Genomic DNA, 27,714 nt, shown 5'->3' with positions numbered 1-27,714 from the left:
TAATATATAAAAAAAGAAAATAAAAGACATTTCAAAATTTAAAAAGATTTAGATAAAATATTTATACAAATGATAATATATTTCACAAAAGAACAAATTTTCAATTATAGATAACATTTTATTTGCACATATTAATATAAACTATATTGTATATATATGTATAATATATATATTATATATTATGTATTAACTATAGTAAATTATATTTTCTATACTTTATATATCCTATATATACTATATTATCACTTTACATTATTATATTATTCTGATTTTATATTTAGATATATGAAAATTTTTATATTATAAATATATCTATTATTCTTGTTTCATAATGACTTTTATCATGAACATATATACGATATAAAATTCGTTAAAAAATTCATACTATCTTTATAAAATTACTATATATTTTAGTCGCCATAGAAAAACATAAAGTATATAGATTATGTGGGTGGATTCCATGTGTGTTTATAAAGTGTAGATTATTATTCTAATAGTAAAATCAGGAAAAGTATATAAAAATAATTTTTAATAATAAGAATTTATACAAATTTTAAAAAATCATTTGTAACTTTTTATATTTATCAAGTTATATATACAAAAGTACTTAAAATTAATTAAACATGAGATGTTATCAATTGATTTTAATCGTTTTAGACGTATGCTTAATATATAGCTTTAATTTAGAACCAAGAATACCTGTTATTAAAAAAGGATTAAATGGTTCTTATTTCGGTTATTCCGTAGCCGAGCATCAAGAAATTTCTCACGATGGTATAGAAAAACCGAAAAGCTGGTACATATTAATATTTATAATTTCTTTTTATTATAATTAAAACTAATAATTAAAAAATAACAATACATATTTATATTATATATGAATAGTATTATAATATTAATATTTCATTTATAATATATTTATGATACAATTGTTATTTATTTTAATTTTCATTTATTTATTGTCAGTGTATGGTATAATAATATAATAAGCTATATAAATACAAAAATACATTTTAAAAAACATTTAATATATATTATTATATTATATTAGATATACATATATATATATATATATATATATATCTTATATGAGGATTATTTTGATATATATTATAATATATTTTATTATATTATTAAAAAATTATATTAAAAATCTGAAAAATTATATGTTACAGGATGTTAATTGGAGCTCCTTTAGATGAAAATAGACAACCAAAAACTAATAAATCTGGTGCATTATGGCAATGTCCTATAACAACATATAAAACAGATTGCATTCAAGTGATTACAGATGGACGATTAAGTATGTTGTAACAAAAATTTTTATTTTTAACAAAAATTTTGATATAAATATTTTTAATTATAATTATAATTTTATTAATTATAAATATAATTCTATGTTATATTAAAATATTTATATTATTTTTTATATTATATTTACTAACTTTATATTAATATATATTAATATAAATAATAAATGTATATTAATGTTTTTTTTAATATAATTCAAAATTTAATATATATAATAATATATTTAATATATAATTGATTAGCATACAATTAATAAAAGGAATTTATTTTAAAAAATTATTGTTAATGAAATTAAATATATATGTATATACATATATTCAATTTTTATGTTATAATATGTGTCATATTATGTTTACATGTGATTTTAATGTAGTAATTGTGCATGTTATCTTTGATGTTATTATCATTATGTTATTCTGCTTTATTTTATGTTATATGTATAATAAGATTATTTTTTTGTTAAATTATGTGTTGGTTAACGAGCAGCAGAAGGAAATCTGTATGACACAAGTAAGTCATTGAATGGTCTTATTTGAATGAGCAATCTTTTAATTTTTTTTATGAATTATTTGATCATGTGATTTTGTGTATATTTATATTGATATGCTCATTTTTATATTAGCATGGCATTTTGAATTATAATATAAAAATTATTTTCTTGCATTTTTGTACATGTATGTATTAAAAGAATCTATATATGTATATATAGATCTTAATATCTATATATATTACATATTATAAAAAAATATTTTTTTATATAATGCATTATTAACAATTATTTTTTCAAATTTGTAATCATATTCTCACTAACTATAGAATATTTTTATACATTTGCATATTAAAACATAAACATTATATATAATTTATATATAACAAAAAAATAAAATTTTCTCATTTATATATGAATATATTTGTTCTTGCTTTTTAATAATCTTTCTGATCTATCCTTCATTTACTATAGCATGAAATTTTATAAATAATGTTTTATGTTATTTAGCTTTTATTTTTATTTTTTTATTTTTTCAAAAAATTAAATATATTAATTTTATAATACATGTAAATATTTATCTGGAGTATTTCTTTTATTCTTAAAATTATCATATAATTATATTTTTTTATATTTTATTATATTATTTTATATATATTTTTATTATATTTTAAATAATTAAAAATATAATAAATAATTAAAAAATTATTAATTAAAGACAAATATAATAAATTAATATTTAACATTTTTTTATAAAAAAATATTTATGTTATATGATGAATACATTTGATTAAATAATAATCGTAATAATACATAATCGTGTAATTTTTTACCATTATATAAATATATAATGGTAACCATTATATAAATTGTTTAATAAAATATTTTCTAAATTTTAGATGTTGAATCTGATGACTTAATACCACCAGGTAATGATGAAATTAAAAATAATCAGTGGTTAGGAGTAACAGTACGTAGTCAAGGCATTGGTGGTAAAGTAATGGTATGAATTTTATCATATCTTATAATATTATATTATATAAAATTTTATTCACTATAATAAATTTCTAGGTTTGTGCTCATAGACATATTGTAAGAACAGCAGATTCTCAATGGGGTCAAGGACAATGTTATATATTGACACAAGATCTAAAATATCAAGATTTAAAAAAACCTTGTTCTGGAAAACCTACAAACAAGTAATTCATTTAATATAAATATTTTTATTATTACTATATATAATAAAATGAATAAAAATTTATTTTGATGATACTATAGAGCACATGAACAATTTGGATATTGTCAAGCAGGAACTAGTGGTGTACTTACTTCAGAGGATCGTGTTGTTATTGGCACTCCTGGTCCACACACTTGGAGAGGAACTTTATATCTTTTTACAATTTCAGATGATTTTTTAAATAGAGATAATACAGTTTATAATGCTCCAATGCAAGATTCTTCCCCCGTTAGTAAATATAGTTATTTAGGTAAATATTTTTTATATGAAAATATACATTTAAATGTAAATATAAAATTACAATAATAATAATTTGATAATAAGATATTTAATAATTTCGTTAAAATATATAAAGAAATGCATTAATTAATTCACAGGAATGTCTGTTACTGTGGGTAATTTCTTTGGTACTGGATTAGCTTATGCTGCTGGAGCTCCACGTTCAAACGGTACAGGTCAAGTTATTTTACTTACACGACGCGATAATAAGCCAGATATGGATGTTGCTTTTATATTGGATGGTGAACAATTTGCTTCAAGTTTTGGATACGAAATTACTTCTGCAGATGTTAATGGAGACAAGTATAATAATTTTATAATTTTGAAAAATATAATAAACATATTTATTTTAAATTATTAATTATCTTTTCTTTACATTTAGAATTAGCGATCTTATTATAGCTGCCCCATTTTATTTTAATAAAGCAGAGGGAGGTGCAGTATATGTATATACTACATTACAAAAATCTTATAAAGAATATGAAAAAAGTAAACCCATTAAACTTGTTGGACGTGAAGAATCAAGGTTGTCTTTCTTTAAATTTAAATTTAAAAAATTTTTTTTAAATTTTATAAATAAATTATAATTATTTTCCATTTATAAATTAAAATTTGTAAATATGCAATAATAAATTATAGATTTGGATTTGCTTTAACAAATTTGGGAGATTTAAATAAGGATGGATATGATGATATTGCTATTGGAGCACCATATGAAAAAAAAGGAACAGTTTATATATATCTTGGTTCAAAAAATGGAATAATCACAATACCATCACAGGTATTGTTACATTATATAAAATTGTATAAAATATATAATATAAAAAATATGATATATGATATAAAATAAAAAAATAAATTTATTATATTTATATAATTATTTTTTATATTAAATATATATTAAATAATTATATATAAAATATAATTAAATAATTATTAAATTTAAATTTAGGTTATTCATGCAGAAGATATGCCAGAACCATTACAAACATTTGGTTATTCATTAAGTGGTGGAATTGATATGGATCAAAATGGATATTCTGATTTATTAGTAGGAGCCTATGAAAATGATGCTGTAGCACTTCTTCGTTCGAAAAAAATAATTGATATTACTACTTATATCCGATATTTAAAAAAAGATGGTACATTTCAAGAAAAAATAGAACCCATAGATCCTAATAAATTTGGATGTTCAGCAGATCCTCATTCAAATCATACATGGTAAATATAATTTAATAAATTTTTAATATAAATGAAATTTTCATCAATATTATACTTATAAAAAATTATACTTATAAAATATTATACTTTTAATTATATTTTTGTAGTTTTTCATTTGAAGCTTGTTGCAAAACAGAATCTTTAGTAAAAGAAGAAGATATGCAAAATTTAAAATTAAATTATTATATTGAAGCAGAAACTTATACTGGAATTAAAAAATTTTCTAGAGTTTGGTTTGGAGCTGGATATTCTCGTCTACATTATGTAAATCGTACTGTCAATTTAGATAGAAAGTTTGAACATTGTCAAAAAGAAATTATTTATTTAAAAGTAATATTTTATATAAATAATTAAACAATAAATTAAAAAATAATAAATTAAAAAATTTTAATTAAAAAAAATTTTTTTTTTAAGGAAAATACACGTGATATTCAATCACCTATTAAATTTCGCTTAAATTATTCATTAATTCAAGAAGAACCAGTTATGCCATCTGAAGGAGAACCTTTACCTGATATAAAAAATTATCCTATATTAAATCAACAGGAAGCTGCTCGTGTATTTGAAGCAACTTTTCAAAAAGATTGTGGTAATAATGATATTTGCGAAAGTGATTTACAAGTAAAAGCTCGATTAAATTTATCAGGTATGATTTTAAGTAAATAAAAAGAATATAAAGTTACAAATATTAAATTTATTAAAATATTAAATTAAAAAAATTATTGAATATTAAATATATTTTTAAATTTATTTTTATTATAGTAATTTTATTTTTATTTTAAATTTAAATATATTTTTAATTAGCTTCTTCTGTAAAACCAAATTTCTATGAACTTCTTTTGGGAGAAAAAGAAGAAGTTGTAGTGGATGTAAATGTATCCAACATTGGGGAATCTGCATACGAAGCTCAATTATTCATTCTTCATTCACAAAGTTTAAATTATATTGCTAGCAAAAGTAATGATTCTGTAATTTGTAATTTATATAATTCAAGTACAGTAAGTTGCTCCATTGGAAACCCTTTTAAAAAAGACAAACTAGTAAATATACAAGTAAGATTTGATCCCAAAGAATTAGAAGATAATAAATCACAATTAGAATTTCTAATATTTGCGAATTCCACTTCAAAAGAAATAAAAGAAAAAGAACCTATAAAATTACAAGCAACAATATTAAAACAAGCAGAATTATCAATTAAAGGGTATATATAATATTTTTTTTAAATTCATAAAATAAATAAATAAAAAAGTTCTATAAAACAATATTATAATATTAATAATTTAATAATTTATTAACTGTAAACAAATTATTAAAATTATAGAAGTGCAAAAATTCAGTGGGCTGTATATGGTGGACCAATTATAGGTGAATCTGCTATTAAACATTTAAATGAAGTAGGACCTAAAGTATCACATGTATACGAAGTATTTAATGAAGGTCCATGGAGAGTAAGTAGTTTAGAAGTTCGCATTTCATGGCCTTATGAAGTTGCAAATGATAAAGCCCATGGTAAATGGCTTTTATATTTAGAAGAAATACCAATTGTTCAAGGTAAAACTTTATTTATATCAATATTATTTATATAATATTTTTATTTTAGTTTACATTAGATATACATTATATTTACTTTGTAGCTTCAGGTGATGGTGAATGTATATTACCACCAGGACATATAGTGAATCCTTTAAAATTACAAGATAGTATTAGTTATGATGATATAGATGTATTTCAATCTGCAATATCTACTTCACTTACATTACCACATAATCATACAATTCGTATAAGAAATAGACGAGATACGGAAAAAGTTGTCAATACACGAACTATTATTGATAAAGATGGTCATAGACATCAAGTAGTTTCCATGGTAATTATTTTTATGTTTTTTAAAATTTAAAATAAATTATTACGAACATATATTAAAATTAAAATTAATAATTTTTTATAAATATAGAATTGTAAAGCAGGAACTGCAAAATGTTTTGATATTACATGCTTTATATACAATTTGCAAAGAAAACAAGAAGCAATTATAACTGTTAAAGCAAGGTAATATTTGATAAAAATATATATTTTATTATATATAAATTTATATTTTATTATTATATTATTTTAGTAATTTTAATATTTTTATTTACAATAGACTATGGAATTCTACTCTTGTAGAAGATTATCCAAAAGTAGATAAAGTAAAAATTGGTTCTAATGCAAGAATAATTATTCCTCCAAATGTCATAATACAACAAGAAAATTTAAAAGATGATTATGCAATTGTAAGTATTATTTTAATATATTATTGTTATATATTATATTGTTTTATTTTTATTATATTCATTAGTATTTTTAACTATGATATAACTTATCATATATATGTATACATACGCTTTTTATTTTAACTTATATTTTAATATATAGGCTGAGACAATTGTATATCCAGATATTCTTGATCACCAAGATGTCGAACCAGTACCAATATGGATAATCATAGTAGCTGTTGTAGCAGGTTTATTATTATTTATTTTACTTACTTTAGTTCTTCGAAAACTAGGATTTTTTAAAAGACGACGACCAGATCCGACTTTATCAGGAAATCTTGAAAAACATAGAGATGATAATCCAGAAAGTGAAGCATTATTTAAACGCCAGATATTATAACAAAATATTACATTTTTTTACGAGTTATTATTTACTTACATTTAAAGTACTTATAACAACGAAAATCTATAAAAGATTTATTCTTTAAAAACAAAGAAAATATGATGGAATAAAGTTTGAATATTTGATGATATATAATGTGATATATTGACTTATTTATACTTTTGCATTTCTTTTACAAATTTTATCGATTTTATATATAATTATCTATTTAATAATTTCATTAGTATATTAATTATAATTCCTAATATAACTAGTATAAATATATATAATAATGAGCTATTGATTTTTTTATTATATAATAATTTTGCGAATTATATAAATTCTATATTCTTATATATCTTTATAAATTCTATTTATCTATATATTATATATTATCTATATATTCTTATAAAAACTTTACAAAAATTATTCAAAATATTAAAATCTTTAAAAAATTAAAAGATAAATTACTTTTTTACAATAATATTATTGAATTTGTACATTTATACAATTTGAATTATATAAAAATATGGAAAATTTAATATTTAATTATACGGAATATTTAATATTGTACAACTAAATTTTTAATTTTAATTACAATTTTTGAAGATTTTATAAAAAATGCATTTATTTAATATTAAATATTTCTGTAAGATATATATAAGTCTTTTTATGTGTTTTAAATTAAGACTTGTAATTTAAAATGTATTTCATATTAAAAAAAAGTTATATAGTTCCTTTTTTATTAAAAAGTTGGAAATCATAGGCTAAAGATTTCATAATTAATGCAAATTTGCCATCAATTTTTTAACAAATGTAAGTTGTAAAATATAAATTTAATTATAAAATTTAAAACAAATAAAAAAAAATAGTCTTAAATTGTTTTTTCACTATGATTTAAAATTTAAATATATGTAAGTATTATAGTTTTTTTAGTTACTTTATTGTTTTATATTTCATTTCAAATTGATATGAGTTAAATTGATATTTATATTGTATTAAAATTATAAATAAAATCTTAATATCTTTTTTAATAAACAAATTTTTATATATTTTTCTCTTATATAATGAAAATTTTTTTTTATAATATTATACAATATATTTAATCATTAAATTTTTCTTTTTTTATCATTATATATTTATATATTTATATTACATTATATATATATAATTTACATTATGTTATTACACATAACAAAAATTTTATTATTACCTTATTACATACAACATATTAAGATATAAGATATATTGTTAATTCTAATATATATTGGAAATATTTAAAAATTATTAACTAAGTGCACATTTTCATGTTATAGCACATTCCTTAAAATATTTATATATTTTTATGCATTAATAAATACAATGAGTTACATTATATAATATTAAAATGATTATGAAATAAAATAAAGAAATATATTTAAATTTAATTACTAATCCAAAAAATACTATTAGAAATTTATTATATTTAACTATAATATTTCAAACTTTATTACGATTTTTATATTGTTATAATAAAGTAATGATTATAATAATGATTTATTATTTATATTAAATTTTTTATTATATAATAATTTTTGCAATAAAATAATTAGACATAATTCGTAAATTTAATTAATATATAAAAAAAATATATTTTTGTTTTATAAATATCATTTAAAATATAAAATATTTACAATCAATTTTATAAACCAAATTTTTTATAATAAGGAATATAGTTCTAAAAACATATAAATTAAACATATAAATTTACATTACAAATCAATAAAAAAACATTTTTAAAATAATATTTAATATTTTGTAAAATAATAATAATTATTATTATTTTTAATTATATTTCACATTATATTTCATCATTTCATCATTAAAAATATATTATTAAATATTAATGTATGTGATAATCAATATTTAATGTCAATTTATTATAATATGTACTTAAATAAGAACAATCTGCCATCATAAACCTATAAATTTTATATAAAATTAATTTTTTAAGAATAATACATATAAATGATATTAATTAAATGATATTTATTAAATTATACTTACTTATACAATAATATTGTAAGTGGAACTGTACTTGCATGCCATAAAGAGTGAGCATCAAAAATCCAAAAAATGGGTGCAAAATCTGCTATTTCTAATATAGTAACAAAAACTGTTAATATATTGAACCAACCAATCAAGTATACATAAGATAATTTTTTTTGATTACGATGCCACCATGTCATTGTTATAACAAATGTTAAAAATCCTGTAATATATTTAATAATTTAATTAAAATTTATTAATAAAATAAAAAATAAATATTTTATTAATTACCTATAACTATATTAAATTTCATATTATAGTCATAATTAATATAACCAGACCATAAATGAGATAAATGTGAATATAAAGTGCTAAGATATCCACATGTAATCACAGCAAAAAACTTATTATTTTTATAAGTTATCCTAAAATGTTCATAATATAATCAATAATAAAATTATATTTTTTATTTATATTAAAGAAATAATAATATTTCTTAAATTGTTTTATATATATTATATTCTAATTAACATACCTTAATAACATACAATATAGTAATGTAAGAATCATAATAAAAGCAGAGGAATAATCCATTACTTCTGTAAATGGAATATCTCTTGCATGAAAAATAAATGACCAAAACCAACCATGCATGCATACCTATAATTAAATTTTTTATAATTATATAAAAGACAATATTTATAAAATAGAAATTTATTTAATAAAATCATATTTTTACATATAATAATTATATATTTACCAGACTGAAATAAGTCCATATATAAAACATAGGATAAGTTGATCCATATTTTTTTTTAAATTTCCAATACATAGTAATATGAGCATAAAAATTTAATATAGAAAATATAACAGAAGCAGGTTCTTGACAACCAAAAAGACGAATAAATGGCCACTAAAATAGAAAATTTGAATCATTATTTATAATAATTAATAATAATTAACAATCATAAATAATTATTACTATCTTTTCTTTCAAAACATTTTAATTAAACAAATTAACAATTTTTTCAGAAATTAGAATATAATTATAATTATAATAATTCTACTATTATAATAATTCTAATTATTCTAATTTATTCTATTTATTAACAAAAGTCTTACATTAATAAAAATAATTGTCAATACATTAATTTGAATATTATATATTAATTCAAAACAAATGATTTCTTTCATTGAAATAAATGTTTTTTTTTGCATTAAAAAAAAATTGTTTTCAAACAAAATACAATAGTATATAAAAGCTAAAATGATTATTTAAACATAAACAAAGTAATAGAATAAAAAACTTCATTAGTTTTTCAACTATATGTCAAAATCATCACATTATGTTTAAATTATTTGTAAATATTTATTTTGAATAATTTTTCATTGTTTTTTTATTATATTAAAATAAAAGTGTAATTTTTTATTAAAAATAATAATAAAAAGAAGAAATAATCTTTAAGAAATTCTGAAAAATTTTAAAGAAAAATTTTTGTTTTATATTATTATATTTTATATGAAAAATTAAAAAAAGAAATATCTATTTTTTTTGTTTTTTTATTATCAATTTCTTAGCAAATTAGCAATAGATATTTAATATACCTTTCCATGAAATTGAGGAACTTTTAAACCATGAGATATAAAATAATCAACTGTCTTCCAAGTGCATCTATAACTACAATCTTCTGTACAAGACCAAAATAATAATCTTAATGATAAAGAAGGTAATTCTTTAAATTTTTTATCTGCAAAATAATAAGTTAATAATAATTAATAATATTATATAATTACATTAATAAATTATATATTTGTTAAAAGTAATTTTTTTTGTTATTTTAATTATAGAATTAAAAAAATATAAGTTTATATAATAATTTTATTAAAACAAACATTTTTTAATTTATTATAATCTAGATATATTATATACTTACCTCTATCACAATTACTATCAAGACATTTTTCAAAACATAAATTGTAAAATTGAGACTTGTCACCTATGGAACCTTCTATATTTGTTATTATAAACATTTGAAATGCTAAAATTAAAAACCATTTTAATTCCAACATGTTCTACGTTTATCGCCACTATTTTTAGTGTAGTTTATGATGTTAAGAAACCTTGATAACGAAGCAGAAATCCAATATTCAATATATTCAATTTTAAACGAATTAATGTTAGTTACAATATTAACAAAATATATGTATATTTTACTTTTAATTATAATTTAATTTTAAGATATTAATTTTTAATTAAAAATAAAATATAAAATAAACACAAAATTTATAAAATTATTGTTTAATTTTTTTTATTAATTTATATTAAATTGAAGCAGGAAAAAGTAATATAAAATAATTATTTTTTTCAGTTTATGTTAATAAATAAGAATTATAAATATTCATTTTACAAAATGAATTTTACAAAAATTTATATATAAATGTGTATGCGCGCGCGCACGTGTGTGTATGTGTGCGTGCGTGCGCGTGTGTGTGTGGTGCGCGCGCGTGATTTATATGTATCAATAAATACACACACATATATATATCCTAAATAATTTCAAATAACATTTTTTTTTGTAAAAATTTTTATTACATTTTATTACTAAGTTATTAAAAAAATATTATAATATCAATCACAAAGCACATAGATTACTCAACTTTCGACTAGTGTTGGGTATATATCCTTGACTAAGCACGAACAAATTCAAACAACATAAATTAAAAAAAATTGATAGAAATAACAATTAATTAGAATAAATAATTTATTTATTGTTCCTGAATTTTTTCTATAAAAAAATATTTGTTACATTTAACAGATTTTCTTCAATACATATTGCTTGAATTTGTTCATATTCGATCAGTAACACATAGCCAATGCTATTGTCATAACTTGACTGGTCTACGTGCTCTGTGATTGGCTAGTATTTTATGTTAATTATTCATTAAAGAAGTCATAATGAAAGTTTTTGCAAAAGAAAATGTTATTTGAAATTATTTTAAAAATTTCCAGTTAATCAATGTCTCATACTTTTACGACATCCTCTCTCTCTATGCATATATATATATATATATATATATGTATATGTGTATATATACGTATTATTTCAGTTAATATTCTATTTATTTTTTTTTCATTATATGTTCTTATGACTTCTTGTAGATACATAATAAATATAAAATAGAATAAATGATATGTCATCAATGAATATATTTTTTCGAATATGATAGATTTATATATAAACAATTTTGAATTAAATACGTTGAAATGTACACACTTTTACATGGACTATACAAATATCTTGTACAAAAAGATGAATATTTTATATTAATATTAGGACTTGATAATGCAGGAAAAACAGTAAGATATCAAAAAAGCTATTAAAATAATTGTGGTTAAGTAAATATATCATATACTTTAAATGGTTTTTATGACATAGACTTATTTAGAAGCGGCAAAAACGAAATTTACAAAGAATTATAAAGGAATGAATCCCAGCAAAATTACAACAACTGTTGGTTTAAATATTGGAAAAATTGATATAGCTGGTGTTCGTTTCAATTTTTGGGATCTTGGTGGACAAGAAGAACTAAGATCACTTTGGGATAAAGTAAGTAACAAATATTTAATATATTATTAAACTTTTTTTTTATTAAACAATTATTTTATATTTATAGTATTATGCAGAATCACATGCTGTGATTTATATAGTTGATTCATCAGATCGTGAAAAAATACCTGAATCTAAAGAAACTTTTGGTAAAGTATGAAAGAAATATATGTATTATTCTATATTTTATATATTATATTATTTTTATTTTTTATTAAACAAATATTTTTATTTAATTATAGATAGAGTTATATCATCAGAACATTTAATAGGTGTGCCACTTTTAGTCCTAGCAAATAAACAGGATGTGCCTGATTGTATGGGTGTTAGAGAAGTAAAACCAATTTTTAATCAAAATGCACACTTAATAGGACGAAGAGATTGCATGGTAATGCCTGTTTCTGCTTTGAATGGGTATGTCAGTTTTAAATTTTATTTTATTTTAAACTTAAATAAATTATATTATAAATATTCATATTTATATAATTTTTTAAAGTATATATAATTATCTTAAATATTTAGTGTAAAAAAACATAAATTAATGAATAAATAAAATATAAATTACAAAGATTTTATATGAAATTGTTTATGATTTTAATATAAATATTAAAAAAGAATAATTATTTTAAATTAAATTTAACAAATTTTATTTAAAATAAATAAAATAATACTTCATAACATGATATCATGCTAATTTTTTATTTAATAATATATATATTTATTATATATATTTATCATATATATTTTTATTAATAATATTTTATTATTAAATAATTATTATATTAAAATAAAATAAACATGTTGTGAAGTTTATAAATTATTTAAGACAATTATATTATATAAATATAATATCAAAGGGATGGCATAGATGAAGGAATTCACTGGCTTGTGGATTGTGTGAAGAGAAACAACGATGTTCGTCCCCCTCGTAATCAGAATGACAGTTGTCTATCTTAATAATACATTCCTATTTTGTTTTACAATATAGATTAATCAATGAACAGTATTTTAATGTAAAAATTGTATACACTTACATTAAAAAGTACATTTTTACCAATAAACTTTGTTTTTTGTATTAATTGAATTACTTATTCTTATTTGTATATTCTTTATATGATAATAAAATATTAATATTTTTGTTTGCTTTTTAAACATTAATTTTTTTTATTTCTTATTTATTTTTGTCTTACTTATTATTTATTAATATTAATAGTTAATATTAGTAATTTTTACATTTAATTATAATTAAACAAATATTAAATATCTTATTCTTAATTTAATATAATTAATGATTTTTCCAATTGCTCTGTTATTGTAAGTGATTTGTATTACTGATATCAAAGTAACTAAGATAAGAGATAATGCTTAGCTTACCTCTTCTGTTATGCTGATGATAAAAAGTCTACAAAACTGATAGTTCAATTATATATTACAAAATAATTACAATTTTTCTGTTAAATTTTTAATGCATCATGTGGCCATATTATGAATCTGAAGATTGGAGTGTTTTACCACCAGAATTGAATAGACGGTATTAATTGCATTATTTTTATTTTTAATAAAAATTATTTTTATATATTTATATATATATATAATTTTGGTTATACATATATATATATATGTGCAATTTTGTTTAATTATATTGTTTAATTTATATTTATTAATTTTATATTTTTAATAAATATTTTATTAATAACATTAATCAATAATAAATATATAGTTTAAATTATTAGATTAAAAATGATTTTGTGATAAATATTCGAAAATTATATTTACATACATATTTTTTCTTGTTTATCTTGCAATAATTAAGTATAAATATTTATTTTTTATTATTATATCATTTGGTTTAATTTAATGAATGAATAGATTACAAATATATTTTTATATACTAAATATGTTAATATATTATAAATATATATTACGACTTATTTATTTTTAATATAAATTGTGCAATGACGCTCAGATTATATATTAATGTTTCATAATAAGTTCTTAAATTATTATATTATATTCTATTATATTCTATTTTTGACATGAAAATTTGCATCACTAAAATTTCAATAACGATTATCTTATCAGAATAAAAAAAAAATGGATCATAAAATTTCAATTTAAGATGGAATACAAATTTCGCGCTTTAAAAATGAACATCATTCTATTTTACTACGTTGAGCAAAAATATAAATATGCGCCATGCAATTAAGACTACAAACAAGTGAAACAATTTGAATTTCGAGAAAGAATGATCAATATATCTGTTCACTGATGTTTCAATTGTGAAACATGTGTAACATAGAAAATGGTTACGATAACATTAAACGAAAAGTCCCAATATTATCAGGAACAACGTCAATGAAAATGGGTAGCCATTTTGATTTTTGGTGCGCGAATATCGTGGACCATCGTGAAAAGTATTTGTCGTATGATAGGCTAAACGACTGTGGACGTTTAACTATGTCCATAGTTTTTTTCGCAATTGATTAACCCCTTACAGTGAATCAAAGTCTCGTACGGTACGTATTGTAAACGGTAAAAAGTCAAGTTGGAAGAAAATATTCGGAATGCAATATATATATAAACCGATACAGGCCAATATACCAGGTGCAGAATAGACTATGCAAAAGTGAGTGAGGGCGCACAATTCGCGCCCTAAGAGGCGAGGCATTTCTCGCCGTATTTGTCATACGACTTGTGTAAAAGGTGGGCGATACGACGACAATACATTTGACGCGGCTTCGTGCCGTTTCATACGTGTGTTGTAAACGTTAGATTTCCGGACTCGAGTTTCCTGAAAACGACGTCCTTGACTGGTACTGTTTGACAGCTAGAAAACTAACCCTTGGTTCGATGCCCTTCAGTGCGAACGATCTTTTATATAACCGGTTTATACATTTTACAATATGCTGCCGACTTGTACGAGCGTGCGACCGCGACGCGTTTTTATAGCACGTGAATTTGTGGTCGAATGACATTCAAAAACTAGGTAATATCCATTGCATGCATTGCACTCTTCTGATCGACTACTTAGATTTCGTCAGCGAAACCGGTTATTTTGTATTTATTATATGTCTTACAACGTATTAAAAATAAGATATTAAGTTTATGTTCTCTATTTAATAAATAAACTATAATTATGTTTGTATTTTCTATACAAATTATTAAAGTTGTAAATTTGTTATTTCTATAGAATTTTTATATAAAGCTTATAACATATATATATTTACTATCTGTTTATAAGTAAAATTTTAAAATTTATTTTTTATTATTCATAATTTATCAATTATTTTTATTTATAAATTTAGTTAGATAGATAGATAATGAATTAAAATTCATATAGACAATATCACATATGTTTTCTCTTCATATAATGTTCAATATATTCAATATAAAGATAATGTTAAGTATGTTTTATTTCATTGTATTTTAATTTTGTTATTTTTTATTTTGTTTGATTCAAGTAATTAAATATTTTTTTAAGAAAGTAATAAAGAACATGAACTTAGTTTTATTTATATTATAATATAATATTTATAACTGTTTCAAGTTTTTGCAATATATAATATTCTACATTTATATGACCTTTTCCTAATAGGAAGAAAACAGTGTGTGTTCATTTGTATTACTGAAGCTCATCATATATATTTGAAAACATCATTGAGAACCATGAATGCTTCAGAACACGGGTAATATATTTTTTAACATATCTAATAGATATCTTTAGTAAATATTGAATTAATAATTAATTAATATTGATAATAATATTTTTCTGTAATGAAAAAATATCAAGAAATTAATTATTGTTAATTTTTTTTATATCCTATCTAATATTATATTAATTGTCATTAATTTTAGTAAAATTATTTTATAAGAAACAATTTGTTATTGCAATGATAACAATTGTATTATTTCAATAATGATTTTTAATATTGCTTGTAAAAACATTGTTTTTTTGAAGTAACGAACAATTGAAATCATATTATGGGTGTCATTGCACAACAAAAAAATGGTATGTAAATGGTTTGTGTGTGTAAATAGCATGGGTGTGTACATTGCAGGTTTAACCCAGCCTTTAACATGGCCTCTATAAAACAAGCATTTAATGAAGCAGTAGAAAGAGGTAAATGCAATATTTATTTATTTATCATTAAATATTTAAAAGAAATATTATGAAGAAATACATATAATATTTTAAAATTTATAATATATAATATAATATATAATATAAAATATATATAATAATATAGAATTTTAATATATAAAAGAAATTTAAAAAGAATATTTATAAAATCTCATATTATTATGTATATATATATGTATATATATATATGCTTAAAATAATAATTAAATATAATAATTAATTCATCTATCTTCAATCTATTTGATCTATCTATTTTTTTTAACAATAAATATATTGATAAATTACAAATAATTCTTAAGTATTTATTCATCTTTTGAAAAAATCTTTTGAAAAAAAATACAAACATAATATAAAAATAAAATGCATATAATCAAAAGAATATGAAACTTGAATTCTATATATCATTCTTTATACTTTCTAAAAAATAATTAATATGATAATTACTATGATCATTCTTTTTCATAGCTTGAAAATTTAACTCATTAAATTCTACTAACACTAAACTTGATAACATATGCATAATTTAAAAGTCTCAACAGTTAGAATGCCTGCACCAACAAGATTGAGAGATCTTATCAGACAAATAAGAGCTGCTAGAACTGCAGCAGAAGAAAGGACAGTTGTTAACAAAGAATGTGCTTATATTCGTTCTACATTTAGAGAAGAGGATAGTGTATGGAGATGTCGAAATATTGCAAAACTTTTATATATACATATGCTTGGGTTTGTATTAAATTTTATTTCTATATTTAATAATATATTTAAGAATATATATTTTAAAAAAATGTTTTTTTTATTAAATTTAAGTATAATTTTAAATAACTTTATAGATATCCTGCTCATTTTGGTCAATTGGAATGTCTAAAACTTATTGCATCTCCAAGGTTCACAGATAAAAGAATTGGTTACTTAGGTGCAATGTTATTATTAGATGAACGACAAGATGTTCATCTTTTAATTACAAATTGTTTAAAAAAGTAATATTCATATAAAATTATTTTAAAATTTTTTTAAAATATATATAGTTATTTTGCAACTTAAAATATAATTTTTCTTATAGTGATTTAAATAGTTCCACACAATTTGTTATTGGTTTGGCATTATGTACTTTGGGTGCAATTGCATCACCAGAAATGGCAAGAGATTTAGCATCTGAAGTCGAGAGGCTAATGAAATCAGCAAATGCATATATTCGGAAAAAAGCAGCACTTTGTGCATTTAGAATTATTAGACGTGTACCCGAATTGATGGAAATGTTTCTACCTGCTACTCGTAGTTTAATTACAGAAAAAAATCATGGTGTATTAATTACAGGTGTTACACTTATTACAGAAATGTGTGAAAACAGTGTTGATACCTTAAATCACTTTAAAAAGGTAAGTTACATGTTTTAATAAGAATAAGAATATAAAAGGTAGTAACCTATTTAGATAACTAGTTTTAACTAATATTACAAATATTTTCATTGCATCAAAAAAAATTAAATAGTAATAATAGAAAATAATAGTATTTATTTTTTAATCTAATTTTAATTTTTTTAATTGTATATAATATAATATCTTTATATATATATATAATATATATATATATATCTACACATATGTATATAGACACATACATCTAATAATTGCAAGCTAGATTGTGGTGGTAGTATTAATAGTTAATCGAAGTATTGAATTTGTAATGTTAATCAAATTTTTTCAATGTAGGCAAATTAAAATGATTAAAAAAAAATTATGGAAAATTAATTAATAATAATATAAAATCAATAAAATGAATATAAAATAAAATATTATATATTTAATATTAATAAAATCAAAATGTTTTATATATATTAAATATATGATTAATATATGATAAATATATTTAAATAATTAATAATTTTAAATAAGTAATTTTAAATAAGTGTAATTTTTTAATATACTGTTTGCTCATAATTATATTCATAATATAAGTATGGTTTTATCTTTCTTAGGAATGCGGCCATCGAGAGGTAAAAAGCATACGAGAACATTTTCCATATTTTTTGCATGCTATTCTTCATGCTTATTGTGAATTCTATTCTTTATTTTAGCTTATCATTTTATTGCAAATATTATTCATATTAACTATTTCTTTAATACATATGAAATAAAAAAATATGCATGTATTTGAGATTATAATATTATTATAATATTTTCTTATTTTTATATATTCCTCATTATTATTTTAATTTTAATAAATAAATATCAATTAAGTTTCTAAAAATAAAATTTAAATATCATTTTTTTAAAATTAATATTGAATAATCACAATGCTTAGCTGTTAAAAAAATACATTAATATGTTTTATATTTTTTGATGCTTAATTTCTTTTTTATATTATATTATATCGTGAGCAAATAAAATATAAAATCTATTTTTATAGAGAACATAATTTTATTAAATATTTTTTTAATTATATTATAAACATCAAAATTTATTTTTTTTGTATATAAATAATATAATATATATTATTTCAGTAATATACTTCATATTTATATATTAGCATTTATTTGTTTTTTAAATATCAATGTATCTTTATTTTTATATTTTATTAAATATTGCATTTAACAAGTTGTATTTTATTTGAAAAATTTTAACGAAAATAATAAATATCACTTTATTACGATTATTTATTATATATTTACAAATTATTATGTTAAACTTTTTTTATCTAAAATTATACTAATATATTATTTAATAAAAATAAAATTATTATTTCAGATTGTGCCAAATCTTGTGCGGATTTTAAAGAATTTGATACTAGCAGGATACTCTCCAGAACATGATGTATCTGGAGTATCTGATCCATTTCTTCAAGTAAAGATATTACGTCTACTTCGAATCTTAGGGCGTAACGATATTGATGCATCTGAAGCAATGAATGATATACTTGCACAAGTTGCAACCAATACAGAAACTAGTAAAAATGTTGGAAATACAATTCTATATGAAACTGTATTATCTATTATGGATATAAAATCTGAAAGTGGACTCAGAGTATTAGCAGTGAATATATTAGGTCGATTTTTATTAAATAATGATAAAAACATCCGATATGTTGCTTTGAATACATTATTAAAAACAGTTTATGTAGATACAAGTGCAGTACAAAGACATCGCTCAACAATTTTGGTAATGTTATATTATTTTATAATTTTATATTTTTATCATATTAATAATTAAATTTATTTTCATTTTTTATTTTTTAGGAATGTCTAAAAGATCCTGATGTATCAATTAGAAAACGAGCAATGGAGCTTAGTTTTGCACTTGTAAATTCAAACAATATTAGAAATATGATGAAGGAATTATTGCTTTTCTTGGAACGTGCTGATCCAGAATTTAAAGCTCAATGTAGTAGTAATATAGTAATGTCTGCAGAAAGATTTGCTCCAAATAAACGTTGGCATCTTGAAACACTATTCAAAGTTCTTGTTGCTGTAAGAAATTTATTTTATAATTATATTTAATTATATTTTTAATCTTTGATATTATAATTTTTCTTGTTTTTTTTTAGGCTGGTAATTATGTTAGAGATGATGTGGTAGCATGCACTATTCAATTAATATCAGAAACACAATCACAACAAAGTTATGCTGTCAGTGCATTATGGAGAGCATTAGAAAAAGATACATCTGATAAACAACCTTTGGCTCAAGTAGCAACATGGTGTATTGGTGAATATGGTGATTTATTATTATATGGGCCACCATTAGAAGATATAGATGCTCCTGTTAATGTATGTTCATTTATTAAACATTATGTGTTCATTCATTCTGACTTTACAATATTATATAATATATATTATAATAATATATTTATAATATATAATTTCTTTTTTTTATTATTATTTTTTAGTTAACAGAAGATGAAGTTATTGATGTCTATCAAAGGTTATTATGGAATCCACAAAACACAGTCGTTACAAAACAATATACTTTATTGTCTCTGACAAAACTTAGCACAAGATTCCAGAAAGGCAATGAGTAAGTATTATTAAAATAATTAATTAGGATTATTTATGATATTATTTTTATATTTAGATTTTTTATATATATATATATATAAATATATATATATATATATATATATATATATGTATATATATATAATTGCTTATATTTTTTTGTTTATATTTCAGAAAAATTCGTCAAATAATTGATACATTTGGAAGTAATTTACATATAGAATTACAACAACGAGGTATTGAATTTTCACAATTATTCAGAAAATATGATCATTTACGACCTGCATTACTTGAAAGAATGCCTCCTATGGAAACTGCAAGACCACAAGCTAATGGAATTATTGGTATGGTAAATGGTGAACCAGAACCAGAGGAAGAAAAATCTTCAGTCTTAGAAGCAAGTAGTCCATCATCCGATTCAGTAAGTTTATATCAATATTAAATATTTTATAATAATATTTTAATTGAATTTAAATTAAATAACTTGTATAATAAAATAAAATTTATTATTATCAATTTTTTTAACATAATTAATAAGAAGTTATTAAAATTTTTTATGTATTGCTAATAGTTAATATATTTTACAATAAAGTTTAATATTTTTTTATATTTTAGAGTGCCCTTCTAGATTTGCTTGGAACTACTGACTTAGGAATGACACCTTCAGTATTGAATAAAAATACATCTGCTAATTCAACAACTATAGTAAACAATAATGATCTCTTGGATCTTCTTGGTAGTTTGGATTTAAATGTACCCACATCTACATCTACACTGCCACAGACACAAACATCGCAAATATTTAATCCTACTAATACAACCAATTTTTTAGTAGATGGTTTGCTTAATTCATCATCAGTTCAAAATGGTTTGTTTAATATAATAAATTATTTATTTCATATTATTTATATTATAATGCAAACATTTTATTTTATTTTGAAACTTAGATACTCTTACTATGATTGTATTGGATAAAGCAGGACTTAAAATAATCTTTAGATTAGAAAGATCTCCAGATATTGCTGATTTATTAATTATTAATATGTCGGCTCAAAATTCTGGAAGTGCAATATTAACCGATTTTTTATTTCAAGCAGCAGTTCCTAAGGTAATAATCACTATTATATTATCTCTATCTAAGAAAATGTTAAGTCACTTTTTATATTTTATTATTTAGACATTCCAACTACAAATGTTATCACCATCAAGCACAGTCATTCCTCCCTCTGGACAAGTTACTCAAGTATTAAAAGTTACGAATATCAACAAAGTATGTTTTTGTAACAATATTACATAAAAGATGATTTTATAAATATTTTTTCCTTTCTTTTTAATTATTTTTGTATTTTTATAATATAGGTACCTTTAAGAATGAGATTACGTATATCATATACTGGACCAACAGGACCAGTTTTGGAACAAACAGAAGTGAATAATTTTCCTTCATTAATATCACAGTGACAAGATATATTAAAGAAGACAATTGTACATATACCTGTCTAAATAAGTAATTGAATCTTAAATGGACTGAATTTCATCTCTTCATTGGATAAAACAAAAATATATTGGTAAAAGGATGTTTGACAAAAATTAATTGATTAATCTAATTTAATGGACATTTATTAGACATGGATTTGATAAAAATCAAATCATTATTTAAGAATTTAATTTTTTTCTTTAATATGAATCTGTAAGTTTTTCATCTGCTCACAAGCTATATTTTATGTTTGTAGAAAATTTAAATATATATGTAGCTTTTTGTAAGTATAATTTTTGTAAATAAGTTTATGTAAAAATTTTTAATTTAATGTCATATCAGGTATAATGATAAATAAAATTTCTTTTAAATAATTGAAAATTTATATAATAAATAACAGTTTTTAATATTCTTTAAATAAATATTGTTAATAAAATAAATAGTTATCTATATTATAAATAAATAGACTTATAATTGATTAAAAATGATGCTTAGTGAGCAGATGATATGATGTATATTCATTTTGAAATCTTTAAAAAATAGTAAAATTTATCATTATATTGACATAATTAAATTTCAACAGGAAAAGAAAGGAATGTAAAATTTCTCTTGTACTATGCTGCATGTATTGTGAAATGTGTAAATATTTTTTCTAATTAAATATTAGATAAAACAATATTACATGCAACACTATTATTTGATTTGTTGAATTTATTATCATATAGCTTCTGATTTAATGTATAATTTTTCATATAGAACAATTCAAACAAAAAACATAAATAACAGAAATTATAAAATCAATCGACAATGCAGATAAAAGGTGTTTGTCATTAAAAATATTGCTGCCCAATTATCAACGACAAGCACACAAATCTCGTTATAATAATTGATCTTTTCTACTATATTTATAAATAATAAATGGATGCAATTGCCTTGTAAATAATTAAATAATTGCAGTGAGAATAGAATAGAAATAATTAAATTCTTATTATGAGGAATGTAAAATGAAATTCTTTATTACATACGATTGTCATGTCAATAATTAATAGAGAAGCATTGCTTCTTTCACAAAAAATCTTTTAGATAAGAAAGGAATTACACATAAATACATATACATGTAGCGGGTACGTATGCTATATCCCATATTTACAAATTTTATGGGTGGTGTTTATACTGTTTTGAATGTATTTGGAGTATATGATATCATTGGAGGGCTGAATTCTGGTTGTCAATTTATTTTTTATATATATATTCATTTATGAAATTATTTAAAATTATTAATAATTTTTTTTTGTACAAAAAATTAAATTCGTATAAAAATTTAAAAAAGAATTTTCTCTAAATATGAATTCAAATCATAATTTATTTGAAAATCGAATATTAAAAATTATATTATCTGAAAATTATTACAAAAATTTTATAATGTAACATATAACAGTCTTTGTACTGTGAAAAAATATTTTTCGCTAAAAAATATTTATTTATATTAAAAATATTTATTAAACATTATGCATAAAAATCTAAAACAAAATTGTTTTATATGCTATGTCTTGTTTCATAACATATTATTTTAAGAATATGTAAATTTGAATATTTCTAACAAAAAGTTTAAGAAAAATTATAATATAAAGAAATATTTTTACATTCCTTTTTATTATAGAATTTATTTATATATATAAAAAAATGTAAGAAAAATGTTTTAATTTTTTAAAAAATTAAAAGTTTAAATTTTTATTAATTTAATGAATTTGAAAATTGTATGAATGAATTGAACTAAATTTTGAACTAATTTTTGAAACTAAAATTCATATCTTTTTATACATGTTATTTCTTCCTATATGAAGCAAATATTTAATAATGAATGTGCGTTTAAATTATGCGAAATGATACACAATAAATTGTGTAAAAAGTAGCAATAGCATCTTTACTTGCAAATATTTATCTTTTTCAATATTTTATGTAAATGAAATTACAAGACAGTTGTACTTAATTGTATTTAATTTATCTTATTGTAATAGAATTATATGAATATATAGATTTTAAGCGCGATTAATTCTAGTATTATAAATAATCTAATATTTTGAATGATTAAGTTGATAAATTCTTTTACTATTTTTCTTCCTAAATTTTTTTTAAAGCATAATTATCAGAACATATTAGTAAATATATTATCAGTATAACTGTATGCATTTTAGCTCCGTCCCTTATATGTTGTGCGCTATGAATGCGATGTATAATTCTAGAACAGGTGGGTGTGTTTCTGAGTGGCCTTGTCTTAAAGTCTATGACACAGTGTCAGCCCTTCAGTGGGGTGTACTCTGCCTACTTGTTCTCAATATTATATTAATTTTATAAATATAAATATATATAAATCAACTGTGAGGATATTGAATAATGATAAAGATTCTGTATATATACTTTCTAGAGATTCAAGGTGTGAAAATAAAATGTATTTTTATTCCATTATTCTTTGAAAATATTGTATTAATGCTTATGCATTTCTCTTATTTATTTTTAGATTTTAAATTTAAAAATTTTATAGTTTTTTAATAATCATTTTATGTAATAATAATTTCAATATAGATATTAAGAAAAAATCATATACATGTATTATAGTAAAAAGACAGATTTATTTTTTTTTATTATAATTTAATTAAAAGTGTTCCTTATATTATAAATACATTTTACGTATTAATTTTAAATTATTATGATCAATCTTATTATTATAATTAATCTTAATTATTATGCTTCATATATAATTTATTGTTGTTGAGATTCAATAGGATTACACCCAACTTGATTGAATAATCTATCTTTAATTATTTGTGCCATTAATCCGTGAATAATTTCAATAGTAGTTTTACAACTATCTCTTGTTGCTTTCATTAATTTTTCTACAGTACTGCGATCATGGGGATCTGTTCCACCTAAAATAAATCCTCTTCCAAGTGCAACTTCTGATTGTTCAAGTTTATCTGATAAATCAAATATTTGTCCAGTAGTATAATCAGCATTTGTTAAAAGACTAGAAGAACTTAATGTATTCACCCAATACTTATTCCACAAAGAATCTAGTAATCTTCTATCTAATGATGATTTGAAATAAGAAACTTCTAAAGAATAATATTGTTTACAGTGAACACCAAAATCTTCAATTTTATTTAAAGGAATTGTTTGATACTCAGATGGCTCTTCATTTGCTGGTTTATATCCCTTTTTATATTAAATAAATATTATTATTATTTGTTATTTCTTCATATTCTATATATTTATTTTTCTATATATTCTATATTTTAACAAATATATATTTACCTTTGGATAAGTTCTAAATGCACCCAAACAAACTTTACCAGCAGATATTGTTCTTACAGGATCAATTACAATAGCAACAAATGGTTCTTGAAAATTTTGATTAAGCATTTGTGTAGATACATCAATACCTGATAACCAGCATCCATAACCAGGATGGCTATGATACCATCCAATAGCATTTTCTTGTCTTCCAACCTTATTTATTAAAAGTAAACATTTTATTATAAATAAAAGTTTTTCTTAATAATTATATTTATAATGATAAAAAAATACTTGTTTAGCTGCTTCTATATATGCTGTCATATATTCATATGCCTGTGCTTGTGCATTAACTCTTGTTTCTGTGCCTTCTACAGGTAATGCAAAAGAATCCATAACAATCATTGTATTTGCTGCAACTTTTCCAAGCAAAAGACCCATTACTTCTAAAGTTCCTCCAGAACGAGCATGCATAACCATCTTTAATAATGCTAATGCAGAGATTTTTATATCTTTAAAAAAATGAGGACTGAAAAATGATTAAATATATATTTAAAAAAAGGACACAGAAAATATGTTTTTATAATATATAAAATATCTAATATATAAAATAAAATATCTTAATATAAAAGTTTATAATTACACAAAAAACAACATACTCTTTTTCCCATGGTTTTGCTGCTAATATATCCTGTTGTTCTTTTCGATCATATCTATAAATTTCATCAACCGTGCTAATTGTTTCAATATTATTTGACATTTCCCATGTCTTTTTGGCAATAGTGCTTTGATCAGAAGAAGTGCTTGCCATATTCAATCTATATTCAAAGTTTTAAAAATTTTAAAATAGATAAAAATATAATTTAATTTATTATATATATTGATTATTTAATTTTATTTTAATTTAATATCATCACATGTTGATATTTATAGCTTAGATAAAAAATATTTAAATAAGATCAATATTATAATTGATAACAATTAATAATATGAATTGTTAATTATAAAAAATAAATAAATTTATTGTACTAATTATGTTAAATATTCAATATTTTATAAATAAAAATTTGAAAAATAATTAACTGTCATAAATAAAACTGATATAAACTGATATCACAATTTAATATTTAAGAACTTATTTTGTAAACGTATATCATATATGTATATACATATATATTATTTGAATTGTATTATAAACTTTTATCAAATCGTTTGACATAAAATATATATATAAAAAATAAGATCTAAAATCATACTTTTATTCAACACTTTGAATTAGTATTTCTTATGATTGTTTCCAATTGAACAACATTTATAATATAATGATAGACTATTACTTTGATCTTTAATGCATTGCATTATTAACGCCATCTATCAATACAATTTTGAGTATTTATTATTTCTTCAAAACAAATTAGATGTTTTATACTAATTAAAATTAAAATTTTTAAATTGGTTATAATAGATAATAATTAATATAAAGCATAAATAATATAATAACATGAATTTGTAAAATCATATATATAATATCATGAAATGATATAAATAAAAATACTAATTGAATGAAATGTTATGAACTAATTAGTACATCATAGAAACAAATATAATTTCGATTTATAAAAAATATTGTATTTATTTACAGCCTATTTTAAATATATCGCGATTTATTCTTGTAATAATTTAGATTTTGTTTTAGACACACAATTTTTTACTTATTTTTGTAGCTTCTGATAACATTTAATGAGCAGATTTTAAAAATAATTTCAACTTTCAATTTTGCAGAATAAACAAGGAGAGCAAAAAAGATAACGAATAATGGAAAAAAGAATAGAGATAGCATAAAAATATTGAATATCAAATATCAGCGCCATCTTCGGAATACCACAAATGAAACATATAAAAAAAGAACAAAAATTAATAGAAGAAAAAACATAAGAAATTTAAGAATTGATTATTAGCTCCATCTTTTAAATACCAAAAATATATTTTCAAAAATAGAATATATTC

The 27,714-nt window shown here is 20.3% G+C and overlaps 5 protein-coding genes across 36 annotated transcripts; 3 read left to right on the top strand and 2 right to left on the bottom strand.

The window, feature by feature from the left end:
• Positions 1-367: 367 nt before the first annotated feature.
• Positions 368-7,323, top strand: LOC552742 (integrin alpha-PS1). Of its 4 annotated transcripts, XM_016915610.2 has the most exons (19): positions 368-511; positions 658-796; positions 1,176-1,303; positions 1,798-1,821; positions 2,698-2,801; positions 2,870-2,997; positions 3,077-3,285; positions 3,413-3,617; positions 3,697-3,840; positions 3,954-4,095; positions 4,267-4,535; positions 4,643-4,865; positions 4,950-5,181; positions 5,340-5,736; positions 5,857-6,086; positions 6,170-6,402; positions 6,490-6,584; positions 6,679-6,808; positions 6,951-7,323. In XM_016915610.2, exons 3-19 carry the CDS (start codon positions 1,177-1,179, stop codon positions 7,188-7,190), a joined length of 3,132 nt encoding a protein of 1,043 aa, XP_016771099.2. In that variant the 5' UTR covers positions 368-511; positions 658-796; position 1,176; the 3' UTR covers positions 7,191-7,323. The 4 variants fall into 4 exon arrangements, with proteins under 4 accessions (XP_016771099.2, XP_016771100.2, XP_625120.4 ...); XM_016915611.2 differs by lacking the exon at positions 1,798-1,821 and having other exon boundaries at positions 370-511; XM_625117.6 differs by lacking the exon at positions 368-511 and having other exon boundaries at positions 571-796.
• A 1,677-nt stretch (positions 7,324-9,000) lies between these two features.
• LOC412085 (post-GPI attachment to proteins factor 3) lies at positions 9,001-11,422 on the bottom strand. Of its 2 annotated transcripts, XM_006565264.3 has the most exons (8): positions 11,322-11,422; positions 11,135-11,239; positions 10,806-10,948; positions 9,961-10,113; positions 9,736-9,860; positions 9,492-9,625; positions 9,219-9,423; positions 9,001-9,133 (listed from the first exon to the last, which is right to left on the bottom strand). In XM_006565264.3, the coding sequence occupies exons 2-8, from the start codon at positions 11,229-11,231 to the stop codon at positions 9,055-9,057; spliced, it is 936 nt and encodes a 311-aa protein (XP_006565327.1). In that variant the 5' UTR covers positions 11,232-11,239; positions 11,322-11,422; the 3' UTR covers positions 9,001-9,054. The 2 variants fall into 2 exon arrangements, with proteins under 2 accessions (XP_006565327.1, XP_006565326.1); XM_006565263.3 differs by having other exon boundaries at positions 11,135-11,410.
• Positions 11,423-12,366: 944 nt separating this feature from the next.
• Positions 12,367-13,887, top strand: LOC409342 (ADP-ribosylation factor-related protein 1). Its single transcript, XM_016915580.2, has 5 exons — positions 12,367-12,558; positions 12,638-12,808; positions 12,876-12,957; positions 13,051-13,222; positions 13,666-13,887. Exons 1-5 carry the CDS (start codon positions 12,466-12,468, stop codon positions 13,763-13,765), a joined length of 618 nt encoding a protein of 205 aa, XP_016771069.1. The 5' UTR covers positions 12,367-12,465; the 3' UTR covers positions 13,766-13,887.
• A 318-nt stretch (positions 13,888-14,205) lies between these two features.
• LOC412884 (AP-1 complex subunit gamma-1) lies at positions 14,206-22,516 on the top strand. Of its 26 annotated transcripts, none has more exons than XM_026444233.1 (17): positions 14,967-15,324; positions 15,400-15,511; positions 16,404-16,494; positions 16,867-16,928; positions 17,480-17,672; positions 17,780-17,926; positions 18,010-18,325; positions 18,925-18,942; positions 19,694-20,104; positions 20,182-20,412; positions 20,490-20,711; positions 20,831-20,958; positions 21,114-21,360; positions 21,555-21,807; positions 21,887-22,047; positions 22,117-22,209; positions 22,299-22,516. In XM_026444233.1, exons 3-17 carry the CDS (start codon positions 16,475-16,477, stop codon positions 22,398-22,400), a joined length of 2,604 nt encoding a protein of 867 aa, XP_026300018.1. In that variant the 5' UTR covers positions 14,967-15,324; positions 15,400-15,511; positions 16,404-16,474; the 3' UTR covers positions 22,401-22,516. The 26 variants fall into 26 exon arrangements, with proteins under 26 accessions (XP_026300011.1, XP_026300010.1, XP_026300013.1 ...); XM_026444230.1 differs by having other exon boundaries at positions 14,974-15,324; positions 15,400-15,794; XM_026444235.1 differs by lacking the exons at positions 14,967-15,324; positions 15,400-15,511 and adding an exon at positions 14,215-14,339.
• A 2,537-nt stretch (positions 22,517-25,053) lies between these two features.
• Positions 25,054-27,464, bottom strand: LOC551410 (COP9 signalosome complex subunit 5). 3 transcript variants are annotated; one of them, XM_623833.6, is made up of 5 exons: positions 27,348-27,464; positions 26,367-26,525; positions 26,002-26,236; positions 25,729-25,923; positions 25,054-25,629 (listed from the first exon to the last, which is right to left on the bottom strand). In XM_623833.6, the coding sequence occupies exons 2-5, from the start codon at positions 26,516-26,518 to the stop codon at positions 25,177-25,179; spliced, it is 1,035 nt and encodes a 344-aa protein (XP_623836.1). In that variant the 5' UTR covers positions 26,519-26,525; positions 27,348-27,464; the 3' UTR covers positions 25,054-25,176. The 3 variants fall into 3 exon arrangements, with proteins under 3 accessions (XP_623836.1, XP_006565324.1, XP_006565325.1); XM_006565261.3 differs by having other exon boundaries at positions 27,410-27,459; XM_006565262.3 differs by lacking the exon at positions 27,348-27,464 and adding an exon at positions 26,964-27,078.
• Between the last annotated feature and the right edge of the window lie 250 nt (positions 27,465-27,714).

Source organism: Apis mellifera, linkage group LG12, assembly GCF_003254395.2.
Source record: "Apis mellifera strain DH4 linkage group LG12, Amel_HAv3.1, whole genome shotgun sequence".
In the NCBI taxonomy this organism is placed as follows: Eukaryota; Metazoa; Arthropoda; class Insecta; order Hymenoptera; family Apidae; genus Apis; species Apis mellifera.
This window is presented reverse-complemented; position numbering and strand designations above follow the sequence as displayed.

Excerpts from the sequence above, each read along its gene's own strand:
- LOC409342 (XM_016915580.2), top strand. The coding sequence starts at position 12,466 with ATGTACACACTTTTACATGGACTATACAAATATCTTGTACAAAAAGAT. Across the intron at positions 12,559-12,637 it reads TTGATAATGCAGGAAAAACA|ACTTATTTAGAAGCGGCAAA; the intron begins GTAAGATATCAA and ends TTTATGACATAG. Across the intron at positions 12,809-12,875 it reads TAAGATCACTTTGGGATAAA|TATTATGCAGAATCACATGC; the intron begins GTAAGTAACAAA and ends TTATATTTATAG.
- LOC412884 (XM_026444225.1), top strand. The coding sequence starts at position 14,281 with ATGTGGCCATATTATGAATCTGAAGATTGGAGTGTTTTACCACCAGAA. Across the intron at positions 14,340-16,866 it reads CCACCAGAATTGAATAGACG|GTTTAACCCAGCCTTTAACA; the intron begins GTATTAATTGCA and ends TGTACATTGCAG. Across the intron at positions 22,210-22,298 it reads AAGTTACGAATATCAACAAA|GTACCTTTAAGAATGAGATT; the intron begins GTATGTTTTTGT and ends TTTATAATATAG.
- LOC552742 (XM_625117.6), top strand. The coding sequence starts at position 624 with ATGAGATGTTATCAATTGATTTTAATCGTTTTAGACGTATGCTTAATA. Across the intron at positions 4,096-4,266 it reads TAATCACAATACCATCACAG|GTTATTCATGCAGAAGATAT; the intron begins GTATTGTTACAT and ends ATTTAAATTTAG. Across the intron at positions 4,866-4,949 it reads AAGAAATTATTTATTTAAAA|GAAAATACACGTGATATTCA; the intron begins GTAATATTTTAT and ends TTTTTTTTTAAG.
- LOC412085 (XM_006565263.3), bottom strand. The coding sequence starts at position 11,270 with ATGTTGGAATTAAAATGGTTTTTAATTTTAGCATTTCAAATGTTTATA. Across the intron at positions 9,424-9,491 it reads GAAATTTAATATAGTTATAG|GATTTTTAACATTTGTTATA; the intron begins GTAATTAATAAA and ends AATATATTACAG. Across the intron at positions 9,134-9,218 it reads CTTACAATATTATTGTATAA|GTTTATGATGGCAGATTGTT; the intron begins GTAAGTATAATT and ends TAAAATTTATAG.
- LOC551410 (XM_006565261.3), bottom strand. The coding sequence starts at position 27,444 with ATGTTATCAGAAGCTACAAAAATAAGTAAAAAATT. Across the intron at positions 26,526-27,409 it reads ACAAAAATAAGTAAAAAATT|ATTGAATATGGCAAGCACTT; the intron begins GTGTGTCTAAAA and ends CTTTGAATATAG. Across the intron at positions 25,630-25,728 it reads CATTTAGAACTTATCCAAAG|GGATATAAACCAGCAAATGA; the intron begins GTAAATATATAT and ends TAATATAAAAAG.